The 24,781-nt window shown below is 43.6% G+C and overlaps 1 protein-coding gene across 1 annotated transcript; it reads right to left on the bottom strand.

Moving 5' to 3' along the window:
• Positions 1-400: 400 nt before the first annotated feature.
• On the bottom strand, positions 401-21,941 carry LOC133003593 (SH2B adapter protein 2). The gene is made up of 9 exons (XM_061073378.1): positions 21,869-21,941; positions 11,735-12,698; positions 7,143-7,244; positions 6,791-6,882; positions 6,351-6,451; positions 6,090-6,251; positions 5,772-5,974; positions 4,654-4,828; positions 401-3,226 (listed from the first exon to the last, which is right to left on the bottom strand). Exons 2-9 carry the CDS (start codon positions 12,665-12,667, stop codon positions 2,892-2,894), a joined length of 2,103 nt encoding a protein of 700 aa, XP_060929361.1. The 5' UTR covers positions 12,668-12,698; positions 21,869-21,941; the 3' UTR covers positions 401-2,891.
• Positions 21,942-24,781: the final 2,840 nt, after the last annotated feature.

The raw sequence follows: 24,781 nt of genomic DNA, 5'->3' as shown, positions 1-24,781 counted from the left end.
AGGGCGTCTTATTCAGCTGCTAATAGATTAACACAGGTTATTTTTGTCCAGCTTCTCTGAAAACCTGGCAATTGAGAGCAGGTCGATATGGGATCATGTTGTCAGTTGTCAATTCAAGTAAAACACTTTTAATCTGATTCACTAGCTGTCAGATACATTTAAAACGGTTATAAGTGTGTTTTCAATATGGCCTAATTATGGGACATAGGCTGACAGTGCTTAATTTAACACAACCTAAAACAGTAGAAAAACGAATGGTTCACACTTTAGTCGAGTTGAAGTAACAGAAAGAAAGTTTATCCCTGCAAAGCGACAATTATGACTTTTTAATCTCCAACATTTCAGCCTGAATCCTCAAGATGGGGACATTAAAAAGTGAATAACTACAGAAAACATGACATTGTTTGTTCATATTTTATTCACAGAAATATAAAGTAGTATGTCAAGTACATCACTTTGTACAAAATTGCACAGACTCTTCAAAACTCACTCAGACAACAGAAAAATTCAGCTTTAAGAAGTGTTAAGAAAATAAAAGGGAGACGTGAGCCACTCTGTGATATGTGAGATGGACTGTTGCGACAGACGGGTTTCACTGAGGATGTTTCGTCAAGAAGAATCAATCAACTCTACATAAATAAGACTCCATAGGAAAAAATGTAATTTACAACAGCCGAGGAATAAATATGTTTTCAAAAATAGGATTCAAATTGGCACATGAACTGCTTTGTTTGCTCCACTCAATCAAAATGTCACCTTGGAGGCTAAATGGCCATGCTTGACGAGACAGACGCCGAGTCTTGATATGTTTGTTCCGACTGAACTAAAGTGTTGCATATGTTAGAAATACTGCAGCTTCTTGCAGTGATTTGAAGGGAGTCATTTGTTGTCCTGTTGAGAGATGAAGGATCGATAGCTTTCACTATCTGTGTGGCAAATATTAACTTAGTGCTAACAGCTAGCTAATATAGCCTAGCACTATGCCCGGAAATGGGGACACTAGCTTGCACGGCTCTGTCCAAAAGAAAGAAACTATGTAACAGCACCTCTAAAGTTCAATTACTAACACGTTAATTCTTGTTTTGAGTGTAAAAACTGCAAATCAACATTTTACAAGGATATATGCCATACTATTGACACATATGGTGATTATTTTTGCACTTTGACTTTTATACGGAGTAAAAAAATGTAATATGTGTTAATTAGCTATTGCTTTAGAGTCAGCTAATCTAGCTTAGCTAAATTGAAAAACCAGCTAGCCTGGAACATCCCAAAAAAAGCTAAATCTAGGCCTATTGCCCACATTCTGGCTTGTTTGTTTAATTTTCTACAAACAATTTAAATACAACAAGTTATCATTTTACAAGGGGATCTACGCTGGACTATTTCTTGGAATAGCTGGGAATCTTCACTGGCCACCTGGAAAATAGTCGTGACCTCGAAGTTGGGCACGTGACCACCAAAAAAATGGGATGGTCATTTTGTGAAATGTGATTTGGTTTAACATGAACTAAACAAATGAGATACAGAATGTTAAGCCATCTCGCATTTTTCTATTCAAGCATGGCCATCTAGTTCTGTTAATCTGACCAACTGCACTGCTCCAGTTCAGCCACACGTTCACCTGCAGGCTTCACAAACAGTGCACAATACTGCCACCTTCCTAAAAAAACACTTCTTAAGTCCCCCCCTCTGCTCGATTTGGTATAATAATATCTTCAAGGCATTACTTCAACGTGAACTCCTACATTAACAGCATCTCTAATCTACAGGTTTTTGATATGATGAGCTTGAATACAGAACCAGCATCAGACAGAGGGACCCTGAAAACCATGTTTTGGAAACACTACTGTAGCACACCGATCATTGAAAAACATTTGGACTCCACACACACACTCATAGAAATAACCCAGTATGACAACACGCCATATTCGCACGGACTGAACTTGTATTGATCATTTTCCATTAAGACGCTTTGAAACTGATTTGTAACTCGAAATTTGACCACCTGCGTGTATGTTGCAGCTACCAACAAAACTGTGAGAACGAAACCCTTTCAGTATGCAGAGATATGTGTGATCGGTGCGTTTCAAGCTGAAACCGATGGGTAAAATAATCCCCTGCGTTAAATTCATCGGCCGCTCTGAATGTATGTCAACATCCTCCTCTTCATCGCTATAGGCAACAATCCGTTCAAGTCCAAGGGAACTGACAGGCACTAAGACCCTTTAGGCTGTACACGTTTCAGTTAAACATCCCAGAGCTAACACTAACACACCCATGATTGCTGCACTGATGTTAGTGTAGAGCAGAGACTTTGTAGGGAAACCCCACGGGGACAGTGAGGATATCCGGGACAGACTCAAAGCAGCTTTACAAACATCAATTGGATGCTCTCGGGAGCTCTGAAGGGAGGGACTATCTCTTCAGGGTCATTTCAGTCTCTCAGTCCTTCAGTGGAGTGGTGACACGGGCTCTGCTCCCAGGGAAGTGTGGGCGAGGGTGAACAGGAAGTGGTTAGAAGAGGTGAATCAAAGCTACACGACCCCACTGGATGACTTCCTCTTGCTTTCTCCGCCTGTGTTTATCTTCGCAATTGCATTTCCTACATCTAAACCTCTCTGTTCTGCCTGGAGCCCTCTATACATCTGTGTACTCCCGTCCCTTGACAAGTAAATTTGAAAGAGCCTGAGGGATTTATCAGCATAGACACGTGGTTTGGCATGATCTCGTCCCCTATCTCAGATCAGAGAAACAGGAAATTGCCTTGAAACAAACAAAACAACGGATGATCCTGTGATTTGGATCATTTTCAACATCCATGTCACCTCCGACTTTCTGCACATCGTCCAGTCCAGAAAATACATAACTGAACCCAGCCCTGGGTGGCTTTAGTAGAAAGAATACTGGTTCTCCACAGCTCGGGCCCTGCGGGTCCCATCAGCGTCATGGTAGTCCTCGGATGCTGCAGTAGAGGCCTCCAGCAGACGCTCAGAGCTGGTGCTCCGGCTCTGTAACCCTCCTCCCACTCCTCCTCCAGTACCTGGGTCGCTGCGGGAGAGGGAGGGAAGGGTGGTGGGCGATGAGGAGGTGCTCGATGAGAGCGGGGTGTCAGGGGGAGGACCCACAGGCGCTGTCATCCCGGGAGGGTGGAGGGCTGGCTGGGCCGAATCTGTCCGACAGCCTGTATCCCTGGGTGGGGTTGGGATTGGAGGCACAGTCACATCTTTAGCATGCCATGGGGAGAAGAAGAAATAGATAGTTTAAATACACAGACTGAATGATATAGAATTATATGTTTTGCTGATGATTGTTTGGTTTAGTTTTTTCTACTAGCGAGCTGTGAGCAAAAAGCGCCTTCACAGAGCAGCATGTAAACACAGGCAGTGTGGGACTCCGTTATTATCCTTTCTCTTGGTGGGCAATAACACCGACAACACTGCTGCCAAAGACACGCCTGACCAGTGTATCAATAAAGCCTTTTAAACGCCCTGAATCAAACCCTTACTCTCTGTGCGTGGGAGTTAGTGCATGTGTCTGTGTAGGTCCAGCATTTGGGAAAAACAGAGGGCCTCTTTGTGGCCACCAGGGTGGGCTGGGGCCGGAGTCTCGGCCTGCATGCAAAACCCCTGCGGTATAATCGCCCCCTCACTCTCCTGTACAGGAGGGCATTCATTTCATGCCAGAGAGCGGAGGGCAGGACCAGTGTTGGTGTGTGTGTGTGTGTGTGTGTGTGTGTGTGCGTGTGTGTTTTGTGTGTGTGTGTGTGTGGTAAGGGGGTTCAGTGAGTTGTAGCATTGCTTCCTCCATCTGTACGGACAAACCTCTGCTATCCATCAACATGTCTAACTTTCTGGTAGTTTAATCTCACTTCATTATTCTTCAATGACCCGAGAAAAGACCACCAAACCCTTCCCAATCTCTGCAAGTCAAAAATATGAACTGAGGCGTTTACAAGATATGAACAAATGCTACAACTCAGTGAAAAAATGCACATAAAACTTTTAAAACATCTGTTAAGGTATTGGTCAGACCAAACCAAGCAAGGCAGCAAAACTGTACTGAACTGAGTATGGTCAAATAATTTTCCCAATACTTGTTTGTTGTATTCACATCAAAACTAAATTAATTTTCTTGTAAATAATCTTATACCTTCAAATTTAAATAAGGAATAGTCCGAAGCTTCTCTACTGGTCTTCTAATAGCAGAAAAGACACAAACATAGGTTACTTAAAACATCATCAATCAACATTATCCATTCCAATGTTCCAGTAAGACATGATAATGAGACAGCGTTAACAGAAGCAGCTAAATGGAATTCAGCCGTCATTCATTTCATCAAAGTGTGGTTGACTAACATCCTCCTGACTCTCCAGTCAGTTTTTTTTTGTCAGTGGGAGTCAGGACAACTCACAGGGTGGATTTTCTTATTAATACATTATTAAGAGGACTTTGGTGACCTCAGCTAATTTTCTTGCAGAGCTCCACCAAACACAACCCCAGGTTTCCAGGACCCTTCACTTAGTCCAAATGGTTTGACCTCTCAAGCACTGATTAAGCATCTTTTAAGGATGTGAGAAAGTGCTGAGCAGAATCGCTGACTTTAACCTTATATGTGATGTCTGAGTAGTTTGAAGTTTGTCCGTTGTGTACCTGTGGTGGAGCTTCGCTGCACTTGCACATAGGAGCGTAAAGTGATGTCAGCTGAGCCCCCAGACTCGAGGGGGATTGGGTGGGCGTGGAAGTGTCTCAACATGTCCGACACGGTGTGGAACCACAGGTGGTGGACGTGGCACTGCCCGTTCTCATTCACCGACAAGCGCAAATGCTGTGAAAGTGTTGGAAAGAGAGGGAGCAGGGAAAGAAAGAGAGCAGAAAAAACAAAAAAGAAAGAGGATTTCAGTGTGAGACACAATTACAATCTGAAACAGACAGGCCGAGTCAGAGGTCGGGACAGTAACTGACAGGCGTCTCGCTGTGGGAGCTGAGAAACAGAAAGGCCAAGGCCGACACTGGAGGAAGAGGCGGCAGCTGACACTTCCTCAACACTACCGGCTGGCAGGATGTGATGTGCAGGGATCACGTTACATAAGAGAACACAAAACATTAACATTACGGCATCGTTTCCAGACCCTGAGCAACTTGGTCAGCGCTGTGAGCTGCAGCGGCCGCTTCCCAAATGTCAAGAGAACAAGCCTGAGGGAAATTCACACGGCTGCAGAACCAGACTGCAGCTGGGAGCAAGCGTTTGATATTTTATAAACCATATCAAATATTAAATTATTATTAAATTCATCATGTCACCCTAAAATCACATTTAACATGCAACTTTAATACACCGTACAATATTAATATTTTTTATAGGATTTTTCATACTTAAAGCAGTGACTTTACTGCTACTGTAAGGTCAACTCAACTTGCGTTTACTTATATTTCATTTTTATTTTATTTACTTTACTTTGTTTGTTTACTTGTGTATTTTATATTATATTGTTATTTTCATATTTATGTATTGTAGAGCCTTCTTTTGTTAATCTTTGTAAAAGGCTCAATTTGATTTAAGGATGATACATTTTATCATTCTAAAATGATGATAAAGTTTGTGAATCTTGAATCTAATTTTTAAATTATTTTAACCAAAAAATTATAAATTGAAGAAATAATATCAAAAATATATTAGTTGAACCACTGATGTACATATATACAAGAGACTAACATCTCTCTTTCTCTGAGTCAATTTACACTTTATGTTGTGACTCTAATCGACTCACCTTGGCTTTGCCCTGGAAGTTGAAGGTGAGGACGTATTCGCCCGGCCGTGTCTCGCTCTGACGAATCACAAAGAGCCCGTGGCTCCTGGCCCCGCCTGCAAGCACCAGCTGGGCTGCACGCACGCGAGACAACGTACCGTGGAACCATGGGTAACCTGCCAGGCTGGCATCGCCATCCGAGTCTTTTCCACCTTCACTGCCACCTGAATAGAGTCACACACATAAATATACGTTTTGTGTTTATTTTCACGTATGTGTGTATTCGGCTGGTTGGATATTGATAAACTGGAGAGAAAAATCCTATGTCTCTGTTATTACCTGCAGAGGAGTTGGAGGCCTGAGCCTCAGGAGACTGGAGGAAGCGCTCTAAAGGCATGTGAGATGGGTGCTGGGTGAAGGGGGGTTCCCTGCAGCGGACTGAGGGGGCGCTGTAATGCTCTGCTGCTGTAGGGCACGACCTCTCTGGAGCACGATACACCCCTAAAGATGTTTTTTATGAATTAACACGTTTGTTTGGATCAAAATATTTGATTTTGGCCCCTTTTAGGCAACAGTGTGTGCTGCTCGGTTTGTGCTCACCCTCAGACAGCAGCTCACAGCTGCAGGAGGCCACCATGGAGCAGTCTTTGGAGGCCGGACCATGAGGACACGACGCCAGCTCGATGTCATCGCCGCTGTCCCTGTACACAAGCAGGAGGCTCAGGAAAACCGCAAGAACGTAACACACAACTCAACATACATCCTCGTCCTACAAACACAGACTCATATAATCCGTCTGTTTACATCCTGGCCTGCACAACTGAAGTCCAGTGACCCAGGAGACGGGTGAGGAATGTCAGCGGTGCGAGCTCGCCCGTGTTTGTGCTCATGCAACTTGTCAGAAACTCCACTAATTTGATGATTAATGACTGTGTGTGTTACCCCTCCCTCCCTCCCTCCCTCCATCCCTCCATCCCATTCACCCCATTCCCCCTTCTCTCCATCTTCAGCCAACAGCAAATATTTATCTGGTGGTTTACCCCGGGTCCGTGCAGTCCTGAATGTCAGCAACCCAGGAGTTTTTCTGCAGCGAGTCAATGGTTTCCAGGATGTACTCTCCCCCATTTTCCACCTGTGGAAGCAGCCAAACAGTGCGATCACACACTGAGCTCAGTTCAAACGACCGCATCATGGCACAGAACAACACAAATCCAGTGTTAACTCAGCACACACATGGGCCGCTTCATTTTCCAGCAACCTGTTTTGTTGTTACAAAGCTGTCATCAACTTTTCAAGCTCTATTTCTATGTTGTAAAAACAGGTTATTCCCATCACACTATTCAACTCATGCAGGTGCAGTTGTGCAAAAGTAGCTGTTTGTGTTGTTTCTACCTTAAGAACAAAGGTGTTGTCCTTGTCAGGCATCTCCAGCGGCATGGTGGTCCTCACCTCCACGATGGCTGACAGAGGGATGCTCACTTTAGGCTTTGAGGACTAGAACCAAAGCAAACAGACAAATAGAAGCTCAGATTAACAGTGTGAGGTTTTAACTTTCATTTTGATTTTCAGTCGGTTTGTCCCATTCTTTTGAACACTAAACAACGTCATTTGTTAAAATCTTCAGTGGGACTCAAAGATGAACTGATGCAATTTGGGTTGTCAAAGGTCAAAGTTCAAGGACGCTGGTTCCTAGGAATCCTTCAAAAAAAAAGATTTCGGTCTTGTGAACACAATATCTAAAAAATACCTCGTGGGTATTTCTCCAAATTTGGTACAAACATTCAGGTCGAATCACAGATGAACTGATTTGATTTTAATGGTCAAAGGTCAAGGTCACGGAAACCTTGCAAATGACGAGGTTACCTCAAATCTACATTTAGGGATCTCCTTCAAATTTTTACCTCTCGTCACTTGGACTCAAAGATGAACTGACTAGATTTCAGAGGAAAATGGTCAAAGGTCACAGTCATATTACTGAAAATCAAATTTGTAACACCTGGAGGGACTGAAACGGCACCGGCTGGCGGAAGCATACAACCGCAGGCTGGTATTTCTAGTTCTCTATTATTATACTTTTTTTTGTTTTGATCATTCCTCGTCTAGAGAACGTCACAAAAGCTAAATTAAACCCTTAAGGAAGCAACTGCACCTCGGAAACATTTTATTTGACTACAAAAATAACTCTACATAGTTTTATAAGGTAGTGGTTACAGGTTTAAATACTACCTCTCTTTATTTAGGACGTCTTTAGTGTGAAACACACCCAACTTCTCCTAAACCTCAAACGTCTTTACACAATCATAATTAAGGGGAAACGAGCCGTCTGAATTCCTGGCACAGCCGTGGCAGAAATGAACGAAACCCTCCGGCCAATATCAAAAGACCAGAAGAGAGTTTAGCAAACATGGCGCAACCTTAAAGAAACGACTCCACAGCTCTGTTTTCACGCAGCTTCTTATTGAGCGCTGCATTTCTCAGTGATTATTCCTGTTGCCTGACTGACAAACATAAAACACGAAGAGTTTACAAGACGGTGAACACGGTAAACAGCCTGGCCTCAGTTTGCCCTCTGCAGAGAGTTGGATCTCAGATGATAATCTTACAGACCCAAAGAGTGTGTGTGTGTGTCTGTGTGTGCATGTTTGTGTGTGTGTCTGTGTGTGGCTGCACACATTTATTTCTATTTGTCAGGGGAGACGGAGTGAGAAGGAGGCTGACTGATGGTCTGGCAGAGGCTTATCAGCTGATCTGTCTGGAGTAACACGCTTCTCATCTTGATCTGTGCAGCTGGCTGCCGTCCACACCCCCAATGCTTTTCTCAGGATCAAATGTCACAAGCCACTTCCTGTATTAACGCATTGGGCCATTTCCTGTACCTCTCTACTTTTGGAAGCACAAACCCAATGTCAGCATTTAGTTGGTGGAAACCAGTATGAACTAGTGCACATGACAAAGTGTCTACTGTCTTGCTTCACTTGAAAAACAAAAAGGATATGTGCTTACAAATCCATAATGGGATCTATCTATCTATCTGCTTGCCTCTGAATATACTGAGCGACATTCATATTCATAAGGTCAGGTTTGTGTCCACTTGATAAATGCATCATGGGACGATGCAGGCGTAAATGTGGACGGACGGTGAAGAGGACATTGGAATCGAACCTGTGGCTGCAGCAGGTCTCAAACCTCATTCCATGAAGTTCATTATACACTCTCCTTGTCGCCTTTTTATGTCCATCGACTCCTGGTGGAAATGTTTGGCTCATCAGCCGCTAAATGCTCCTCTGTGTTCACCTGCTCCTTGCTTACTTTGTCCGTCTCCAGTTTGGTGCTGGACCGGTTGTGTCAAATAAGCTTTTCGAGTTTGTTTTGGGCTTTTCAATTTTTTTAGTTGGTGAAAACAGCTGCGTACTGCGTCTGGAAACTATGCTGATGAGAGCTGTGAGACTGAACCATAACAGTGAAGGTTTGAGGCCTAAAAGCTCCACTGTGAGTTCAAAGATGAGGTGAGAGGAACGGAACAATCGGGTGATAATCCACTAAGTGACCCAAACATACATTATCATTATTATAATCTACTGTTGATATCGACATAAAGATTAGTACATACGTGCATTTAATGCAAACAAACTGGAAAACTGAGAGAAAAATATCTCCAAGCTTCTGCAGCTAAAACCCGACCTATCAGATACCACAAGAGATACCAGCAAGAAAATAGGACTTTTTCAGATTAGAGGAAATCCATCCATATATGTATGTGGAGAATATCCCGTGTATGTTAAAGTTAAAGTCAAGCTACAGACCAGTGAGTTTTTCTTGGATTATTTTCTCAGCTGGTTTAATGATGGAACTGAAAACCCAAACAGGCCCCTTATGAAATCACACTTAAATTCACTAGACCTGTTTTTTTCATTTGCACACATAAATATCAGTCCACTTAGCAATTTTTCAGGTAATAATTTCCTCTGACTGCAGAACAAGATCAACATTTTGAGGGATTTTTCAAGAGATAATGCAGTGATCTGGATAATGACCAAATGTTTCTGATCTCAACACGTGTGCAAGATAAAGATATATTCAAGCTCAGGTGTCCTGTTCTCGAAACATTCAAGGCTATCGATGATAATTTGGGGAAATTATTCAAAAACAAACCAACAACAGTAAAACAAGCCATTAGGTTTTTGCATCTTTATTCTACTTGATATATTTTTTACTTCAGTTTAAACGGTGTTATGTTATCTTAGGATCAGAGATAATTCCCCTGATGTATTCCTTCTACGTGATGGTGACTGGTGTCGTCCAGAGAGCGGGTCGACTCGGGGCCTGCTGCTGTGTCATGACGCAGGAAGCTAGCCCGCCGCAGTGTGTTGCCTCCGCCACCCGGAGCAGCCGGCAGATTGATAACCCTGACCGGGACGATGCCAGAACCAAGCGGGCTGGAGGGAGATTTTATGAGTGCGTTTATCTCTCCGACACTGTTGACTCTGTACTATTATGATTTGCAAGAGCTGAATAGGACAGCAGTGATAAAACAACTGGGAGTGTGTCTGCAGGGCCGGTCTGTGGAGATGTGTGCGTTTAATTAATGTGCCGTCGAGGCTGAGGCTTCTCCTCATCCCTGCCCAGTCCGTGGCTGCTAATCATTTCCCCACGACGTGTAGAACATAACAGATGAAACTGCTGAAGCACAATCATTACATTTCATTTGAGATGTTCCCCTTGTGGCTCTAACTGAGTTTGGCAGAGTTTCTGAGTGACTCACAAAACTATTTCGGTTCCTGTTTTCATTTTGTCGTCTCAGCCAGTTTGCCGGAGACGAAAAACCAATCAATACTTATTTCTTTTTTTCCGCATGAAAGGGAAACTTTGCGATCCCTTACTCTCAGTGAAATCAATGGGAAATCCTCTCTCTCTCTCTCTCTCTCTCTCTCTCTCTCTCTCTATCTTCCCTCAATCTCCGGTTTTCTGGACCAGCTCCCTCACCCCCACCTCCCCCTGCTCCCACGTCTGCCTCCCACTTGTCCTTACCCCTCTCCCCCCTCCATTCCCACATTCCCACCAGCCGCGATCAAAGCCCGGTGGCAGATTTACACACACTCAGCTGCACAGGCTCGCGGCCTTCTTAAGGTCAGGGGCAATGATCTGGAAATCCCACACAGAAATATGTGAGGTGTGCACGCATGCACGTGAGTTTTTGTGAGTGTGTGTGTGGTTCAACTAAAGGTTGTGTCACTCAGGGTCAGAGAGACTGGATTAACAGGCCGATCCATATCTGGGATCCATGTAGGGAAGCAACTAATGATTATTTCCATTATTGACTCAGGTGCCAATGCTTGTTTCAACTCTAATCTAATCTCGTGCTGCTCAACAGGAAATGTGCTCGTCCTCCTGCTTTTTAAACAGCAGCAGCACAAAATGACCTCCTCACTTAACCTAGAGGAAGAGGACGTCTCTGTTTAACAACATGCTAACCGGAGAGACTGCGATCATTCAGTGCTTTTCTCATCTTATCGACCACTGGGAGAGCTTTACTGTACAAGTCATATTCACCCGTTCACACAGCACTTTTTCTAACACACAGCTGTCAGGGGCAATTTGGGGGTTCAGTGTCAATTTGGCATCCAGATCGAGCCACTAACCTTCTGGTGAGTGGACGACCGGCTCGGCATCCTGAGCCTCAGCCACCCAAAGATTACCGGACCATACTTAGATGAAAACATGGATATTAAATAAATGATGTATGGACTACATGTTTTTCTATAAGAATCGTGAACATTTGAGGGAATGTGTTAACTTTCACTAGTTTTTATTTCAGAAATGTATTAATAAAGAAGATAATTAGCTGACAGATAATTTAGATATTTGTTAGGTGGCCTTAACCACATATCATTGCCGCATGTTCACTTATTCATTAATTCATTCATCTATCATTCATTGTGTTCCTCAGCCCATCTGCTCCTTCATGTCTGTGTGTGTTTGTGTACCTTGGGTGGTACGTAGAACTCCAGCAGGAACCGCTCCCCTCCTTCCTCCCTCTTCGTCTTCCTCAGCAGGAGGCGACACTTCTGCCACTGTGCGGCGCCCATACAGTTTGTGTCATCGGCCACCATGTACCTCAGCACCCCCTCCCTCTGGATTTCCAGCAGCTCGGCCTTGTGGCCCTGGGAACCCCTGGGAAGCCGCAGCTTCTGGGACCACCTCTCTCCCCCCGCAGCCTCCCCACCTCCTCCTCCTCCTCCTCCTCCCCCTCCACCTCCCCCGATAGCTCTCCTGGCTCCAGAGGGAGCGTCGGGTTCCGGGGAGGCCCGTCGGTGCCACATCTCCTTCACCCCATCCACCACACACAGGCTCATGTTCCTCAGGGAGAAGCCCTTCTTGAAGCGAGCCTTTGGGTGACTGACTGAAACGTCCTCTGAGCTGCGGGACTGTCCCAGAGCAGACACCTTGTGGGCCGGCTGGGTGCCTCGAGCGGCAGTGGTGCCACTGCCTCCCCCATCTATTCCTCCCCCGCCGCTGTCCATACTGTCCAGGGATTCACTTGAAGCCCCAGCGTCCTTACGTCTCTGGTAGAGGTCGTGACCGTAGGATAACGGGCAGCCCTGGATTCCCAGGAAAGGAACAATGCTGTACTTGGGTGCCGCGTTGGAGCCGTCCTCCCCTGGCGAGGACGCCTGGTTCTCCCGGGCCTGGGTCACAGCAGCCGAGAAGCACTCCAGAAAGTGTTGGGCAAAGTGCTGTGAGAAGCTGACATCTGCGCCGGGCGAGTCGTAGCATGGGTTCTCCGACAGGAAGCGCTGGAACTTGTCAGCGAAGTCTGCAGCAGAAGCTCGAGCATGGAGCTCACAGAACTCTCGCCAGTCAGGCAGTGGGCACGAGGAGGAGAGCTCCGGGCTACCGGGCACCACCGCTCCGTTCATCACTGGGCCATGCCAACCCACCGAGGAGAGGCTGGGGAGGAGGAAGAGCAGAGCAGAGTTAGTACAGAGTGTAACTACCTGCTGTGACTCAGACTCACAACAGCTGTAACTGCATGTGTGATGGTGTAAATAAGACATTTTATAAGAATGGGACAGACTTCGAACCAGCTTGTGTCTGATATTTATATCATGGAGAAAAACTAGCATAGTGGTGAAAATTTGTGGTGCGTGTATTCTCTAGGTACTCTGGCTTCCTCCCACAGTAATTGCAAACTCTAAATTGACCATAGGTGTGAATGTGAGTGCGAACATTTGATTGTCTCTGGATGTCGGCCCTTTGATACGTGGGCGACCATGTCCAGGATGTCGAAATAGGTTTCATCTCCCTGTGACCCTCAAAGGATAAACCTTATAGATATGGATATATGGATGGATATCATCGAGAGAAAATAAGTCCTTGAATGCAGATGTTCTGTGACGTGGTTATCAGTAAAATGAAGTACAAATATTAACATTTTTCTGGTATTTTTATGTCAATTATTTGGTTTCTCCTTAAAATTCTCCCCAATATTCTCTCATCCAACACCATATCCAGGTCTTAGTCGCCCTACCAAATGAAAAATGTCACCAAAAGTCATAACAGGTTCTTGATTATTTTGATTTTGTTTTAAACTTTTCCCAGCACAGGTTTAGTGTCACGTAGGTATCAATCCTTTGAAAAACATGTATTTCCTAATCTGTTTATCAGGTAAAAAATCGGATTCATTTCTGACAATCTCTGATTATAGATTATATGACGTATCTGTCATATGAGATTAACAGCATCTTTTAATTCAAACAAAAATGTATTATATGTCTCCTCTTTGTTTCCCGTACAGTCTTTATTTAAGACCCCAGTCGCTCTTTGTCCACTCATCCTTTCATCCCCCTCCTCCTTGACATGTGTGTGTGTTTGAATGAGTCACTCCTCAGCTCTGCCTCTCTCTCCGGTGCCAAACCACATCACATCACTGATAAAACTCTTTGCACTCTGGTCTGCGGTGGGCCCTGACACATAGAGCCATACCACTGTAGAGTAAGTATATCAACATCCAAGCACTTTTCCCCACGCTCCTCTCTCTCTCTGCATCAGCACATCACAAGACAGCATCAGTGAAAAGTGTCAAACACACGTTGGTTTGATTATTCATATGTCTGTAAATCACGCAGATAAAAAGATGTGATGTCTGTGTGGGGGTTCACTCACAAAAATCTCCACCTGAATTAAGCCTCTCTCTCTCTCCCCTCATCCCTCTCTCACAGATGTGGAACAAACAATATGACAGATTAGAGAGTGGATATGATAAAATGATTAGATGATCAGGGAAAGTTCACACAAGAGACAGCTCTTTGAAGGACGATCTCTAAGGTCATCTCTCTCACTCTCACACACACACACACACACACACACACACACACACAGACCTGCTGATGCTGAGAGCTGGTGACAGAATTTCAGAGGATCACTATAATGGACAATGACACTATAAAGTAAAGGAAATGTGGGATTAGAGATTAATAATAAATCAGCATTCTACCTCATGTTATGAGATGGGAGCGATTTCATAACCTGTCATCAGGTGACGGATATGTGCTGCGGAGAAGGTTCTATACAGCTTATAAATCATTAACTAAGAGTGACTTATTAAGAAAGTTAATAAATGTATGAAACGAAAGGTAAAATCCCTTTCATTCATAGATACATCACTTCATTACCTAACCAAGATAAACTGCGATTCATCATTTGTTACAATAATGTGTGTGTGTGTGTGTGTGTGTGTGTCAATATCCATATAGCTATTTAAAAACCTGCCCTGGGCCAACTTTCCACTCATTCAGCAGAAAAACAACAGCAGGCAGCGAGGTGCATTTCCCAAACTCCTGCCCTCCCGCAAAGATGAGGATGTGCCTCTCTCAAGTATACTGAACGCCTCGCGCACCTACACACACACACTCCCACACACACACACACACATACACACACACACACACACACACACGTCCACTCACCGAGTCAGCATGAAACTCAAGCCACGAGATGCTGGAGGAAGTGGACAGCATTAGGGTATTCTGGGGCTCAGCAGACGGAAGCAGATGACATATTGCGCAGCATGCAGGGGTATGAACCGAAAGTGATTGGCAGAAAGAGAGAGAAAACTAATCGTGTGTGTCGCTGCTGCACCACACGTCCGACAGGAGTCACACAGCATCCCATGCACCGATTGAACATTAAATGTAGGTCAAATGGAAACAAGAAAATGATTATAAAAACAACATGATGATGAGTTCACAACCACAGGGACAGTGATCAAATCTCAATTCATACTATACAGAAAAATTGTGGAACCTCAAGATGACGTTGTATGTAAGCGATGCTAAGCTACAGCTAGCCTGCCATACCAGCACTAGCAACCAGGGGGTAGATCTCAGAAACATTCTACATGAGAATATTATGATGTCCAGAACCACGTGTTTATGTTGAAATACACATTTGTTGAAAGTAGTTGTGTGCAAAATTAACAAACAAGATCAATTTAAAATGATTTCAAACTGTGTGTTTTAGAAGCTTAAACAATATCTAAAATTAACGTTTGATTGTTATTTTTTGACATTATTTTGACAGAGCTAATTAAACTAGCTTAACGTCAACAACAAAATGGGGTTTCGACATTAATGCATCACATCTTATAATATCTTTTATATATTTATACTTCATAGCAGCAATAGAAGATTTGTTGGGCCCTAAGTGGCAGCAAAAACAAGTTACATATTTTCACCTTTTTAAGACAGAACAGTAAACTTGTTAGAGAAAAGATTCTTATTTGCATGCTCAGCAGATATGAAGCAATATGACCATTGATTGAACTTCCGTATAAATAAAGAACCAAGTATTCCTTCTCTTTTATCTCTGCTTTTGGTCTCCACCTACTCCCGAGGGAAACGTCTAGCTCTTCTGCGGCTAATCGCTCCCATTTGTTCTCTGGCTTTAGTTGCTAAATGTGTCTGTGAGATGTTTGTGATCAGTGTGTTTTTTTTAGAGCTCACTGAAAACAGCTGCCTGCTGTGAACCAAAAGCAAAACAATGAACTGAGTTTCAAGATGAAGCTGCAGATTCAGGAGCTGTAGACCCGTGTCACACAACGTTTTCTATATTTTCATAAAAAAATATTACAGGGCCTTTAAGTACATTTCACTCTTAATATCGCTGTGCTTCTTACTTTAAGTAGGATTTTCTTCCACTACTATAGAGGGGGTCGTGTTTTTGCTCTGAGGACCGGCTGCTGAAACAATCAGTGAGTGTGTGGAGGTGGAGGAGACCAGGGGAGCGTAAAGAGAGCGAGAGGATGAATGAGTAGAGACACCATCAACCCCCCCCCCCACCCTCCCCTCAGTTCTTTTGCTCCAGGTCCAACGAGGGGAGTTGTGGGGAATCTACACTGTTAACCTCCATCCCTTAAGGCCCCAATAACGCCTTCCTCCTTCCTGTACCTCTTCCCCGTCTGTTGTAGAAATCTACCACCGCCGTGCCCCCTCTTCCTCCCACTTCTTTACCCCTGGGGAGCACGGCTGATATCTCTTTCAGATGGTTGGGAGTTGTGTCTGTAACAGTAAACTGACTGAGGAGGACAGGAAAGAGACATTACTGCTCGGGGAGAAGCAATCAGCTGCAGCCTGCAAAACACATCATACATGATCCCCCCCGCCTGGTGTAGCGTGTAGGGCCCTCACAGGACTAAAGTGTGCAGAGCCAGGAATCACATACAGTATGCCTGATTGATACTGTGGTGTTGTGGGTAGTCGCTACTGAGGAAAGGACATCCTGGCCAGGAGCGCCGGACGTGCAAAGATTTGTGTTTTTAAAGCTGTGTGTACGCATACCTCTGTGAGATAAACACTGTACATGTTGTTTAAAAGACTCCTATATCGTCACACACACTCGTTGCTCTCTGCCGTCGCAGTTTCATTCCAGAAGCACGCTCTCTGTGATTGGCTGATGTGGATGATTGGTTGTGTTGTGCTCTCACCCCAGGGAGTTTGGGCCCAGCCATGTTTACTAAGATTAGTCTGCTCCACAGCACACAGCTGGCAGCACACCCAGTACAGTACAGCAGAGGACACACACAAATACACAACTCTACCTGAATCCATGGATTATGTGTCGTTATTAAAGATGTAAATCCTGCATACAGGCCCCGCCCCTCCACGAAGTTGAATGGATATCGGTTCAGGAGTTTTTGTATAATCCTGGTAATTGACAAACTAACGGTTATGAAAACATAACCTCCAATAGTTGTGTTTTACTTTGGGTACAGTAACTGTGACTCCCTCCCAAGCACAGTAAGACAGCAAATGGTTTCCTCTACGGGTTTTTAATGAAGCCTTGTTCTCCACATCAAACCGTGAAAACTAGGTTATACACGGTAACAAAGACATAACATACAACGTTAGCTAGTTAGCAAACACAGTATCAATAATTACAATCAAGTTTAAAGTAAATAACAAACAGACAAAATACCTTGTTGGCTGCATGCTTTGAAAAGGAATCTTCTTATCTTCTTGTATACAACTTAACATAAGTCCTTATCACCTTTTAAAGGCATTCATCTTAGACATGTGTGTAACTACCTCTGCTTGCTTCTCTGTGTCTCGAACTCTAACAAGTAGCTCAGCGGAGGCGTCAAAATAAAAGTCCTATCTCTAATTACACAATAATGCTATATACAAATACAAAATATACATTGGAAAACCTTTACAACATATTTAAGTAATATAGTGGCAACAGTTACATTAACTGTAAGAGAGTAAATACTGATGCTAGTTGTCCTGGCTATACTGAAACCAAGCAGAGAATCAGGCGATGCAGAAATCCACATGAACACCATGTCTGTTTAGTTTTGCTGCTCCACTGCAGGAGGACAGAAACAACAGCCGACAGCCACACAGGAGGGGAACTGACTCACCTGGAGGAGTCAGAAGTTATCAGAGGAGACATGCAGGTGGGTCTGTGTGCGTGTGTGTGTGTGTGTGTGTGTGTGTGTGTGTGTGTGTGCGTTTGCTCTTGTACAGCTATCTTGGTGAGGACCAGTTTGAGCCTAGAAACTACGGAGTGAGGAACAGTTGGTAAAGTGAGGACATTTTGGCCGGTCCCCACTTTGTGACCCCCATTTAATGGACTGTTTGGGGGTTAGACTTGGTTTTAGGGTTAGGGTTAGAATTAGGTTTAGGTTAGGTTAGGTTAAGGGTTAGGCATTTAGTTTTGATGGCTAGGGTTAGGGTAAGGGGCTAGGGAATGCATTATGCCCATGAGTGTCCTCACTAAGATAGAAGTACAAAGGTGTGTGTGTGTGTGTGTGTGTGTGTGTGTGTGTGTGTGTGTGTGCGTGTGTGTGTATCTGTGTGTGTGTGTTTGTGTTTGTGTTTGCAAGATGTTGCCAACAGAGGAAGAATGAAACTGTATGTAAACCAAAGTTTAACATCTCCATTAAAAACAGGATGACGGTAGTGGAGGAAAAGCAAAGGAGATGTAGACACGAGATAATGATCCCAGGAGGGAGAGAGTGGCGATAGAGAGGTAGAAGTAGGAGAAAGAGCAGATATAAGGGCTCGGCAGTGACAGACCTCCACCCACGTCTCTCCACAGTTTGTTTCATCCGTCCACTTCAGAGCAGCCGGTCAGTGACCTTTAACCCACGCTCTGATAACCTCGTCCCTGCCTCATGCGACCGAGCGGTGTCTGGAGAGTTTCGATCAGTCCCGCCGGTCTCAGACGTTATGGAAGTAACACAGTCCTGATCCAGACACTGATACACCCGGCGACATAGAGTTACCTGTGTGTTCAGACGCAGACGGATGGTAACCAGAGATAACGGGCCAGACGGTGAGAGGACGTCGAGGACAGACATTCCTCATCACCGCACGGTAACTGCACACAAACAAACCGAACAGCGCTCGCCAGCCACCGAGATGCTGCACGTAGCAACACCTCATCACACGTATTAAACACAGTCATTAGCATGTCCTCTACTAGCAGCTACCCTGACTCTCTCTCTCTCTCTCTCTCTCTCTCTCTCTCTCTCTCTCTCCTGGTGAACAGTGACAATGTGTGAGCGCAGGCATCCATATGGCAGCCAGTGATAAAGGACGGAGCGCGTGGGAGACACACATACCGCCACTGACTTCCATTTCCTGCCTCTCACCCACCAGGTCTAACTAATTTCACAGATGACCACAGGCCTCTCTCCCAGAGATGAGTGTGTGTGTGTGTGTGTGTGTGTGTGTGTGTGTGTGTGTGTGTGTGTGTGTGTGTGAGCAGCGAGAGTGTCGCTCACTGGAATTGATGACGTTTTAACTCAGCATCACAGAGATGTGAAACTGATGCCGAATAAAATATCCTGACCACGGTAAAAACAGCAAGTGCCTCTTAATACAGGGCTGCATCTTAGACAATACAGTTTTAACAGTTACTACCTTTACTCAATCAGTATCTATGTTTGTGATTAACATAGATAAGACTATCTTTTACATTTGAGGAAACAGTGAAATATGTATGACACAATTTCCAATAAAATATTTGTATAAAATGAAAATTTCAGCTCCAATTAAAAATCTGTATTTACATTAAGCAAACAATCTACATTTAGAAAACTACATTTAATTTAATGAAGAAATGTATATTACTATTGTACTGAAAATAATATATTATAAAAAAGAATCGCCTGATGAAACTGAGAAACTGATCATATACTAAGATGGAAACAACATATTGATAAAGAAATATTTTCCTAGTAAATATCAATGCTGTATGAATGTAGGGATACTTCAGATCTTAAGGTCCAGTATAGAAATGACTAATCAGTGGTACAGTGGAGAGTTGTGGAGGTCCACCATTAACAACAACTTACTACAAAACTAGCCTTACATAGTATTACTAAGGCCGGTTGCTATGGTAATACTGCTGCATTACTACATAATAAGTATCAGCACATATCATCAAAGAATCAAATATGATCTGCAGGAGTATTATTGTATTGGATTGAATTATATTCCAGGGGATCTGCAGGGTGTTTGTGTTACTCCATACACAACATAACACATAGTCTATAGCTGGGTAGTGTGTAAAATGTATATTCCCTCTACAGCTATTGCATTAGTCAACAACCTGGATGAAGAATAGGGGGAATAAATAGTATAAAATAAACTCCTGCCTTTAATTAAATATAGAAAATCAGAGCAGTTTTATCCGAACGTTGCAGTGATGTAAAGATCTACAGTGAATGCTGTGTCACTCTGTGGTGGGGGTTCTTGTTATTGTGTCCACTCCCTGCTGTGTCTATCTACACACCAGCTGAAGAGCTTAACTTTTAGAGTGGGATTTAAGATTTAAGAGGGATGCGGCTTAACTATTACAACTAAACAACATCTTGATTAGGAGTATTAAAAAAACATAAGCTTCAGGAGAGGCAGGATAATAAGCCATTTCCTTTGATTACAGCAAAAATAAAATCACAACATAGTGTCAGGGAGCCTCATGGGAGTTTTATCAGATCATTACAGTGATGGGAGCTATTTGAAGACAATTCACCTCTCGTTTAACGGTTCTAACTCACTATATAACACATTTTGCAGCGATGTATTGGATTTACACTACACTGTAGGCTGTTGTTGTTATTCTGTCCACTCTCTCGTGTCGCATCACTTCACATTAAGAGCTCAGAGGAACTGAGAGAAACTGAACATTGAGCGAGAGAATATTTTTATCTTGGTCTAATTTGAATTAAGAGGATGGAGTAAATAGAGTAAGAAACCCACTCTCAACCCGCTGTAGCCTCATAGTATTAAAAGAATATTAAATAAAGGCCTTTATAACACATTAGGATTTGTAAATGGCCAACAACTCTCATGCAAGAGGTCTCTACAGCTCTAAATCAGAATGTAACACATTTTGCAGCAACATATTGGATTACATTACACTGTAGGGTATTGTTGTTAGTCTGTCTGTGCTCCAGCCCCTCTAGTTTTGCATCACTTGGCACATGAGCTCAGGTCGAACTTTTAGTGACGCACGATTTGACTTTAAAAGGAACGATGCAGGAACATCACAACAAAACAACAGAAATTACACTTAACCCAGTGCAGCCTCATGGGAGCATTATCAGAATATTACAGTGATGTTCTGTCTTTATGAAACGTTTTTGAATGACACTATACTGTGGGGTTTTCGTGTTATTCTATCAAACCCTGTGTGCTTCTGGTGGATTTCAGATGACCACGTTATCATTGACATTATGAGCTGAGATCAAGTCTAAGAAACTGAACTTTTAGAGACAGAATTTTTGCATCTTTGTAAAAATGTGACTTTAGGGAAGCTGCATAAATATCCCCAAACAACAGTCCTATTAGAATAGAATAGAATTGACACCAAATCCAGTGTAGCATCATGTGACTACTATCAGAATAAGACTGTATATCCTGGTAAAATGGGGCTTATTAAGATTCATATTAACTGAGTGTAGCCTATGAAAAAGACACATGAGAGAAAGTCAATAACAGGCCTAGAACAGGCCTATCGGAGGCCGGTGAGCCTATTTAAAGCCAACAGTGGATCGTTGTGCAGGCTGCGTACTGGACTTCATGAATGGGAATCAGCAGCAGCAGCTTCCTGCTGAATGGCTGCTGACAGATCCTGGTCCAGGGAGGAGGCGATGAATGGGAGCGAGTGGGCACACTGGTTTGGGGTCAGCTGGAGCAGGGCCTGCACGTCCCATCCCATCACACCCGGGCCCTGAGCCACCCTGACACCGACCAGACTTCACTCCCTCAAGGCTATTAAATGGATTATCAGAAAAGCCCCTTTACACCCATCCTCCATAACGAGCCCACCCCCCCACCCCCTCAGGAAGCCTCATCCACGGCCAAACATCTTAAAAACGCACGACTGCCATCAGCTCCAGTGAAAGCCGATCGTGAGGGGATGAAGCCCCCCCCCCCCCCCCCCCCCCCCCCCAGCACCTGGAGGTTTGTTGTTGTTTTCCTCCACAAACCACGATGATGAGGCGTCTCTGCTCTCATCGCCATCCCGTTTTTAAAGCATCTGCAGAACGCACCTGATCCGGTCCAGGGCGCACAGCATCAGAAACAACACGCAGCAGCAGCAGCTCTCACCTCAATGCAGGACCGGCTCCATGACGCTGGTGTGTGTGCGTGTGCGTGTGCGCGTCTGAGAGGATGCTCACTCCCCAGGATCACACATCATGCAGCTCCCTCTTCTTCATCTGATGCCTCCTCCTCCTCCTCCTCCTCTCTGGTTTATGGGAGCAGCTCTGCTTCCATGTCTCCGCTCGACGCACTGTGCTGCTGCTCTGTCTCCGGCTCTGTTCACAGACCACCGACAAGTCACACAGGGGAGACATGAGACATCCGGCACCAACCTTCAGAATAAAGCTCCAATGTGGTGTGCAGCTTGGTTTGGGGACCCCAGAGTTCAGCAGAGCGAGGGACAAAGGGGCCACACATGTCTTTTTATGGGTTTTGGCCATGTCAATGCAGTTTGAGGTACTTAATTGTAATTTATCAATAATTTCATTGGAGGTTTCCTGAAAATAACCAATATGAGTTTCAGAGGTTTTGTTTTCCCATGCCATTTTTTTTTTACATTTATCAAATAATTCAGTTTATCTGCTAATTCCAAATTTCTTTCAAAAGAAATGTACAACTACATGCAATGTAAACTAAAGGCGTGCACAGGGGTGCTGCTATAAAATCATGTGTAACGTTGTTTAAATTTAACGTTGTTTATTATTATTTCTAAATGAAGTTGACTTGACGTAGATCAAAATGTCACAATCTATCTGACACACACAAACCATAGGGGGGTTTCCAGCAGTGTACTGTCTTTTTATATTCTATACACTCGCCATGTCCTCATTCATTATTTTAGTTAACAATGTGGTTATTTGTTATTAATTCCTCTGTGCATTGGTCAGATAGGAGGTTTTATTCTGTAAAGCTCTTTGTCTTCCTGTGTTTGCAGGAGAAGTGATATCTCAGGTCTAATTGATTGATTGACTATTTCTAATAATATGTTAATATATTAACCACTTTTGTTACTTTGAAGGCTTTTATTTTGAAGGCCGACTCACACACAGACATGGTGTGTGTCTCAGGCTGAATTGACCCCAGCTTCCTTCACTGGGGGTGAGCGTGTGTTTTTGTGTGGGGGTGTGTGTGTGTCACAGATCTATTTAACAGCCACCATGACTGCCCTTAAAGGAGCCACGCCCTTTTATTGTTGCCATAACTCCCCACTGCCACAATACAAGAGGCCCAGTGTGTGTGTTGATGAATTAATGAAAAAAGAGGGCATTCAACCCACTTTCGTAGCTTGCACACACACAACCAGATACACAGTGACTTTGGAGATACACACACACACACACACACACACACACACACACACACACACACACACACACACACACACACACATACACACACACACACACACACACACACACACAGACTACAGACTGAATGGATAAGTGTTAGTGTCCAGTGAAACTGCTCACTGGGGGTTTTGGGAACTGAGAAACTGGAACATGAGGGTTTCCATTAAAAAAACTCATTTTTGCTTTGACACTGAACTGTCTTGACCGATGAAGAGGTGACGTAACCATGACGTCATGGCAACATGTAGAATCCCTCTCCTCTTTCATCAGTTTTGCTTTGAAGACAAAAGCAACACGAGATAATGACAAAAAGAAAAGACGATGGATGATGTGCACGTTGAACTTCAGACACGACAGAAACACTTTATGGTGAGGCAACATTTAAAAAAGGACCTTGGGCTTTCTTAATAAATACTTTTCTAAAAAATATATATAATAGCGCTTTATTCATCAGTTAGAAGCCAATAATAATAAGAAAATTTATGTTGCCAGGTTGGGGAAATCATCTGGCATTACATCTTTTAATGGGGAGACTTAACTGATTGACTTAAACTGACAGTGAACATCTGGCCCAAAATCCATTTAAACTACAAAATAATATTTATAATTATTATAATAATTAATCAACTGTCACTATATACTGACTTAACAGCTTAGGTGTGTAGAGGGAATAATACAGTTAATAAGAAGTGGTTTTGTCACAGGTTTAAGTGAAGTTTCTGTTGCTTCAGTAAATACAAAATTCAAAAATATATAATAATATTATGTTGGTAAACCAGCCTGAAGCACTCAAGCTTTTCTAATAAGTCATTAAGTTTGAAGTAATAGACGATATGGAAGAATGTTAATAGTCAGTAGTTTGCAGCTGTAAATAATCCAGCCTTGTGTTTACATTTAATTTGTTATTACTAACCCTCTTATTTTATAATTAGTTACACTTATAGTTCCTGAATTTTACAGTTACTGACATACCGTTGGTGGCAGTGGTTACGATGATTGTTATTATGAAGTTTATTAATAGTTCCTTTTGAATTCTTTGGTTTGTTATCATTGTTTTTGCCTTTTATCTAACTGTATTTTAATCTGTATTTATCTTTTCTTTTTTTTATTATTGTGCAGCACTTTAGTCTTATCTGGTGGTTGAATATGTGCCTCATGGTTAAACCTGACTTCCCTTGATAAGGATACTGAGTTAAACAGATCATCGCTGCTGTTGCACCACAGAGCTCCGGCTGACACCGCTCCATACGTGTTGTTGCTGTTTGGTCCGATGAGACTTTGCACGTGGCTCACTGATGTTTACCGCTCAGTGAGAGACAGAGCATGGCACACCTCCACTATAATCCTCACTGAGAGGATTGACTGTGCGTGGCTCCATGGTGGGTTTAAGAGCTAAAACAATAACCCGTTCAGGCTGCAGACAGGTGGTGGTGGTGGTGGTGGTGGTGGTGGTGGTGGTGGTGGTGGTGGTGGGAGAGGACGAGCAGAAGGTCACCATCTGATATGAGAGTTTCCTCTTTAACCGGCGGCTCCTCACCTGTTCCTGCTCAGAGCTCCCACACACACATCCTGTCTCACACACTCTCCTCTCAGCTGCTGTTCAGCATCTATGATCCATGTGATTCACACT

The sequence above is a fragment of the Limanda limanda genome, chromosome 6 (genome assembly GCF_963576545.1).
Source record: "Limanda limanda chromosome 6, fLimLim1.1, whole genome shotgun sequence".
NCBI lineage: Eukaryota > Metazoa > Chordata > Actinopteri > Pleuronectiformes > Pleuronectidae > Limanda > Limanda limanda.
This window is presented reverse-complemented; position numbering and strand designations above follow the sequence as displayed.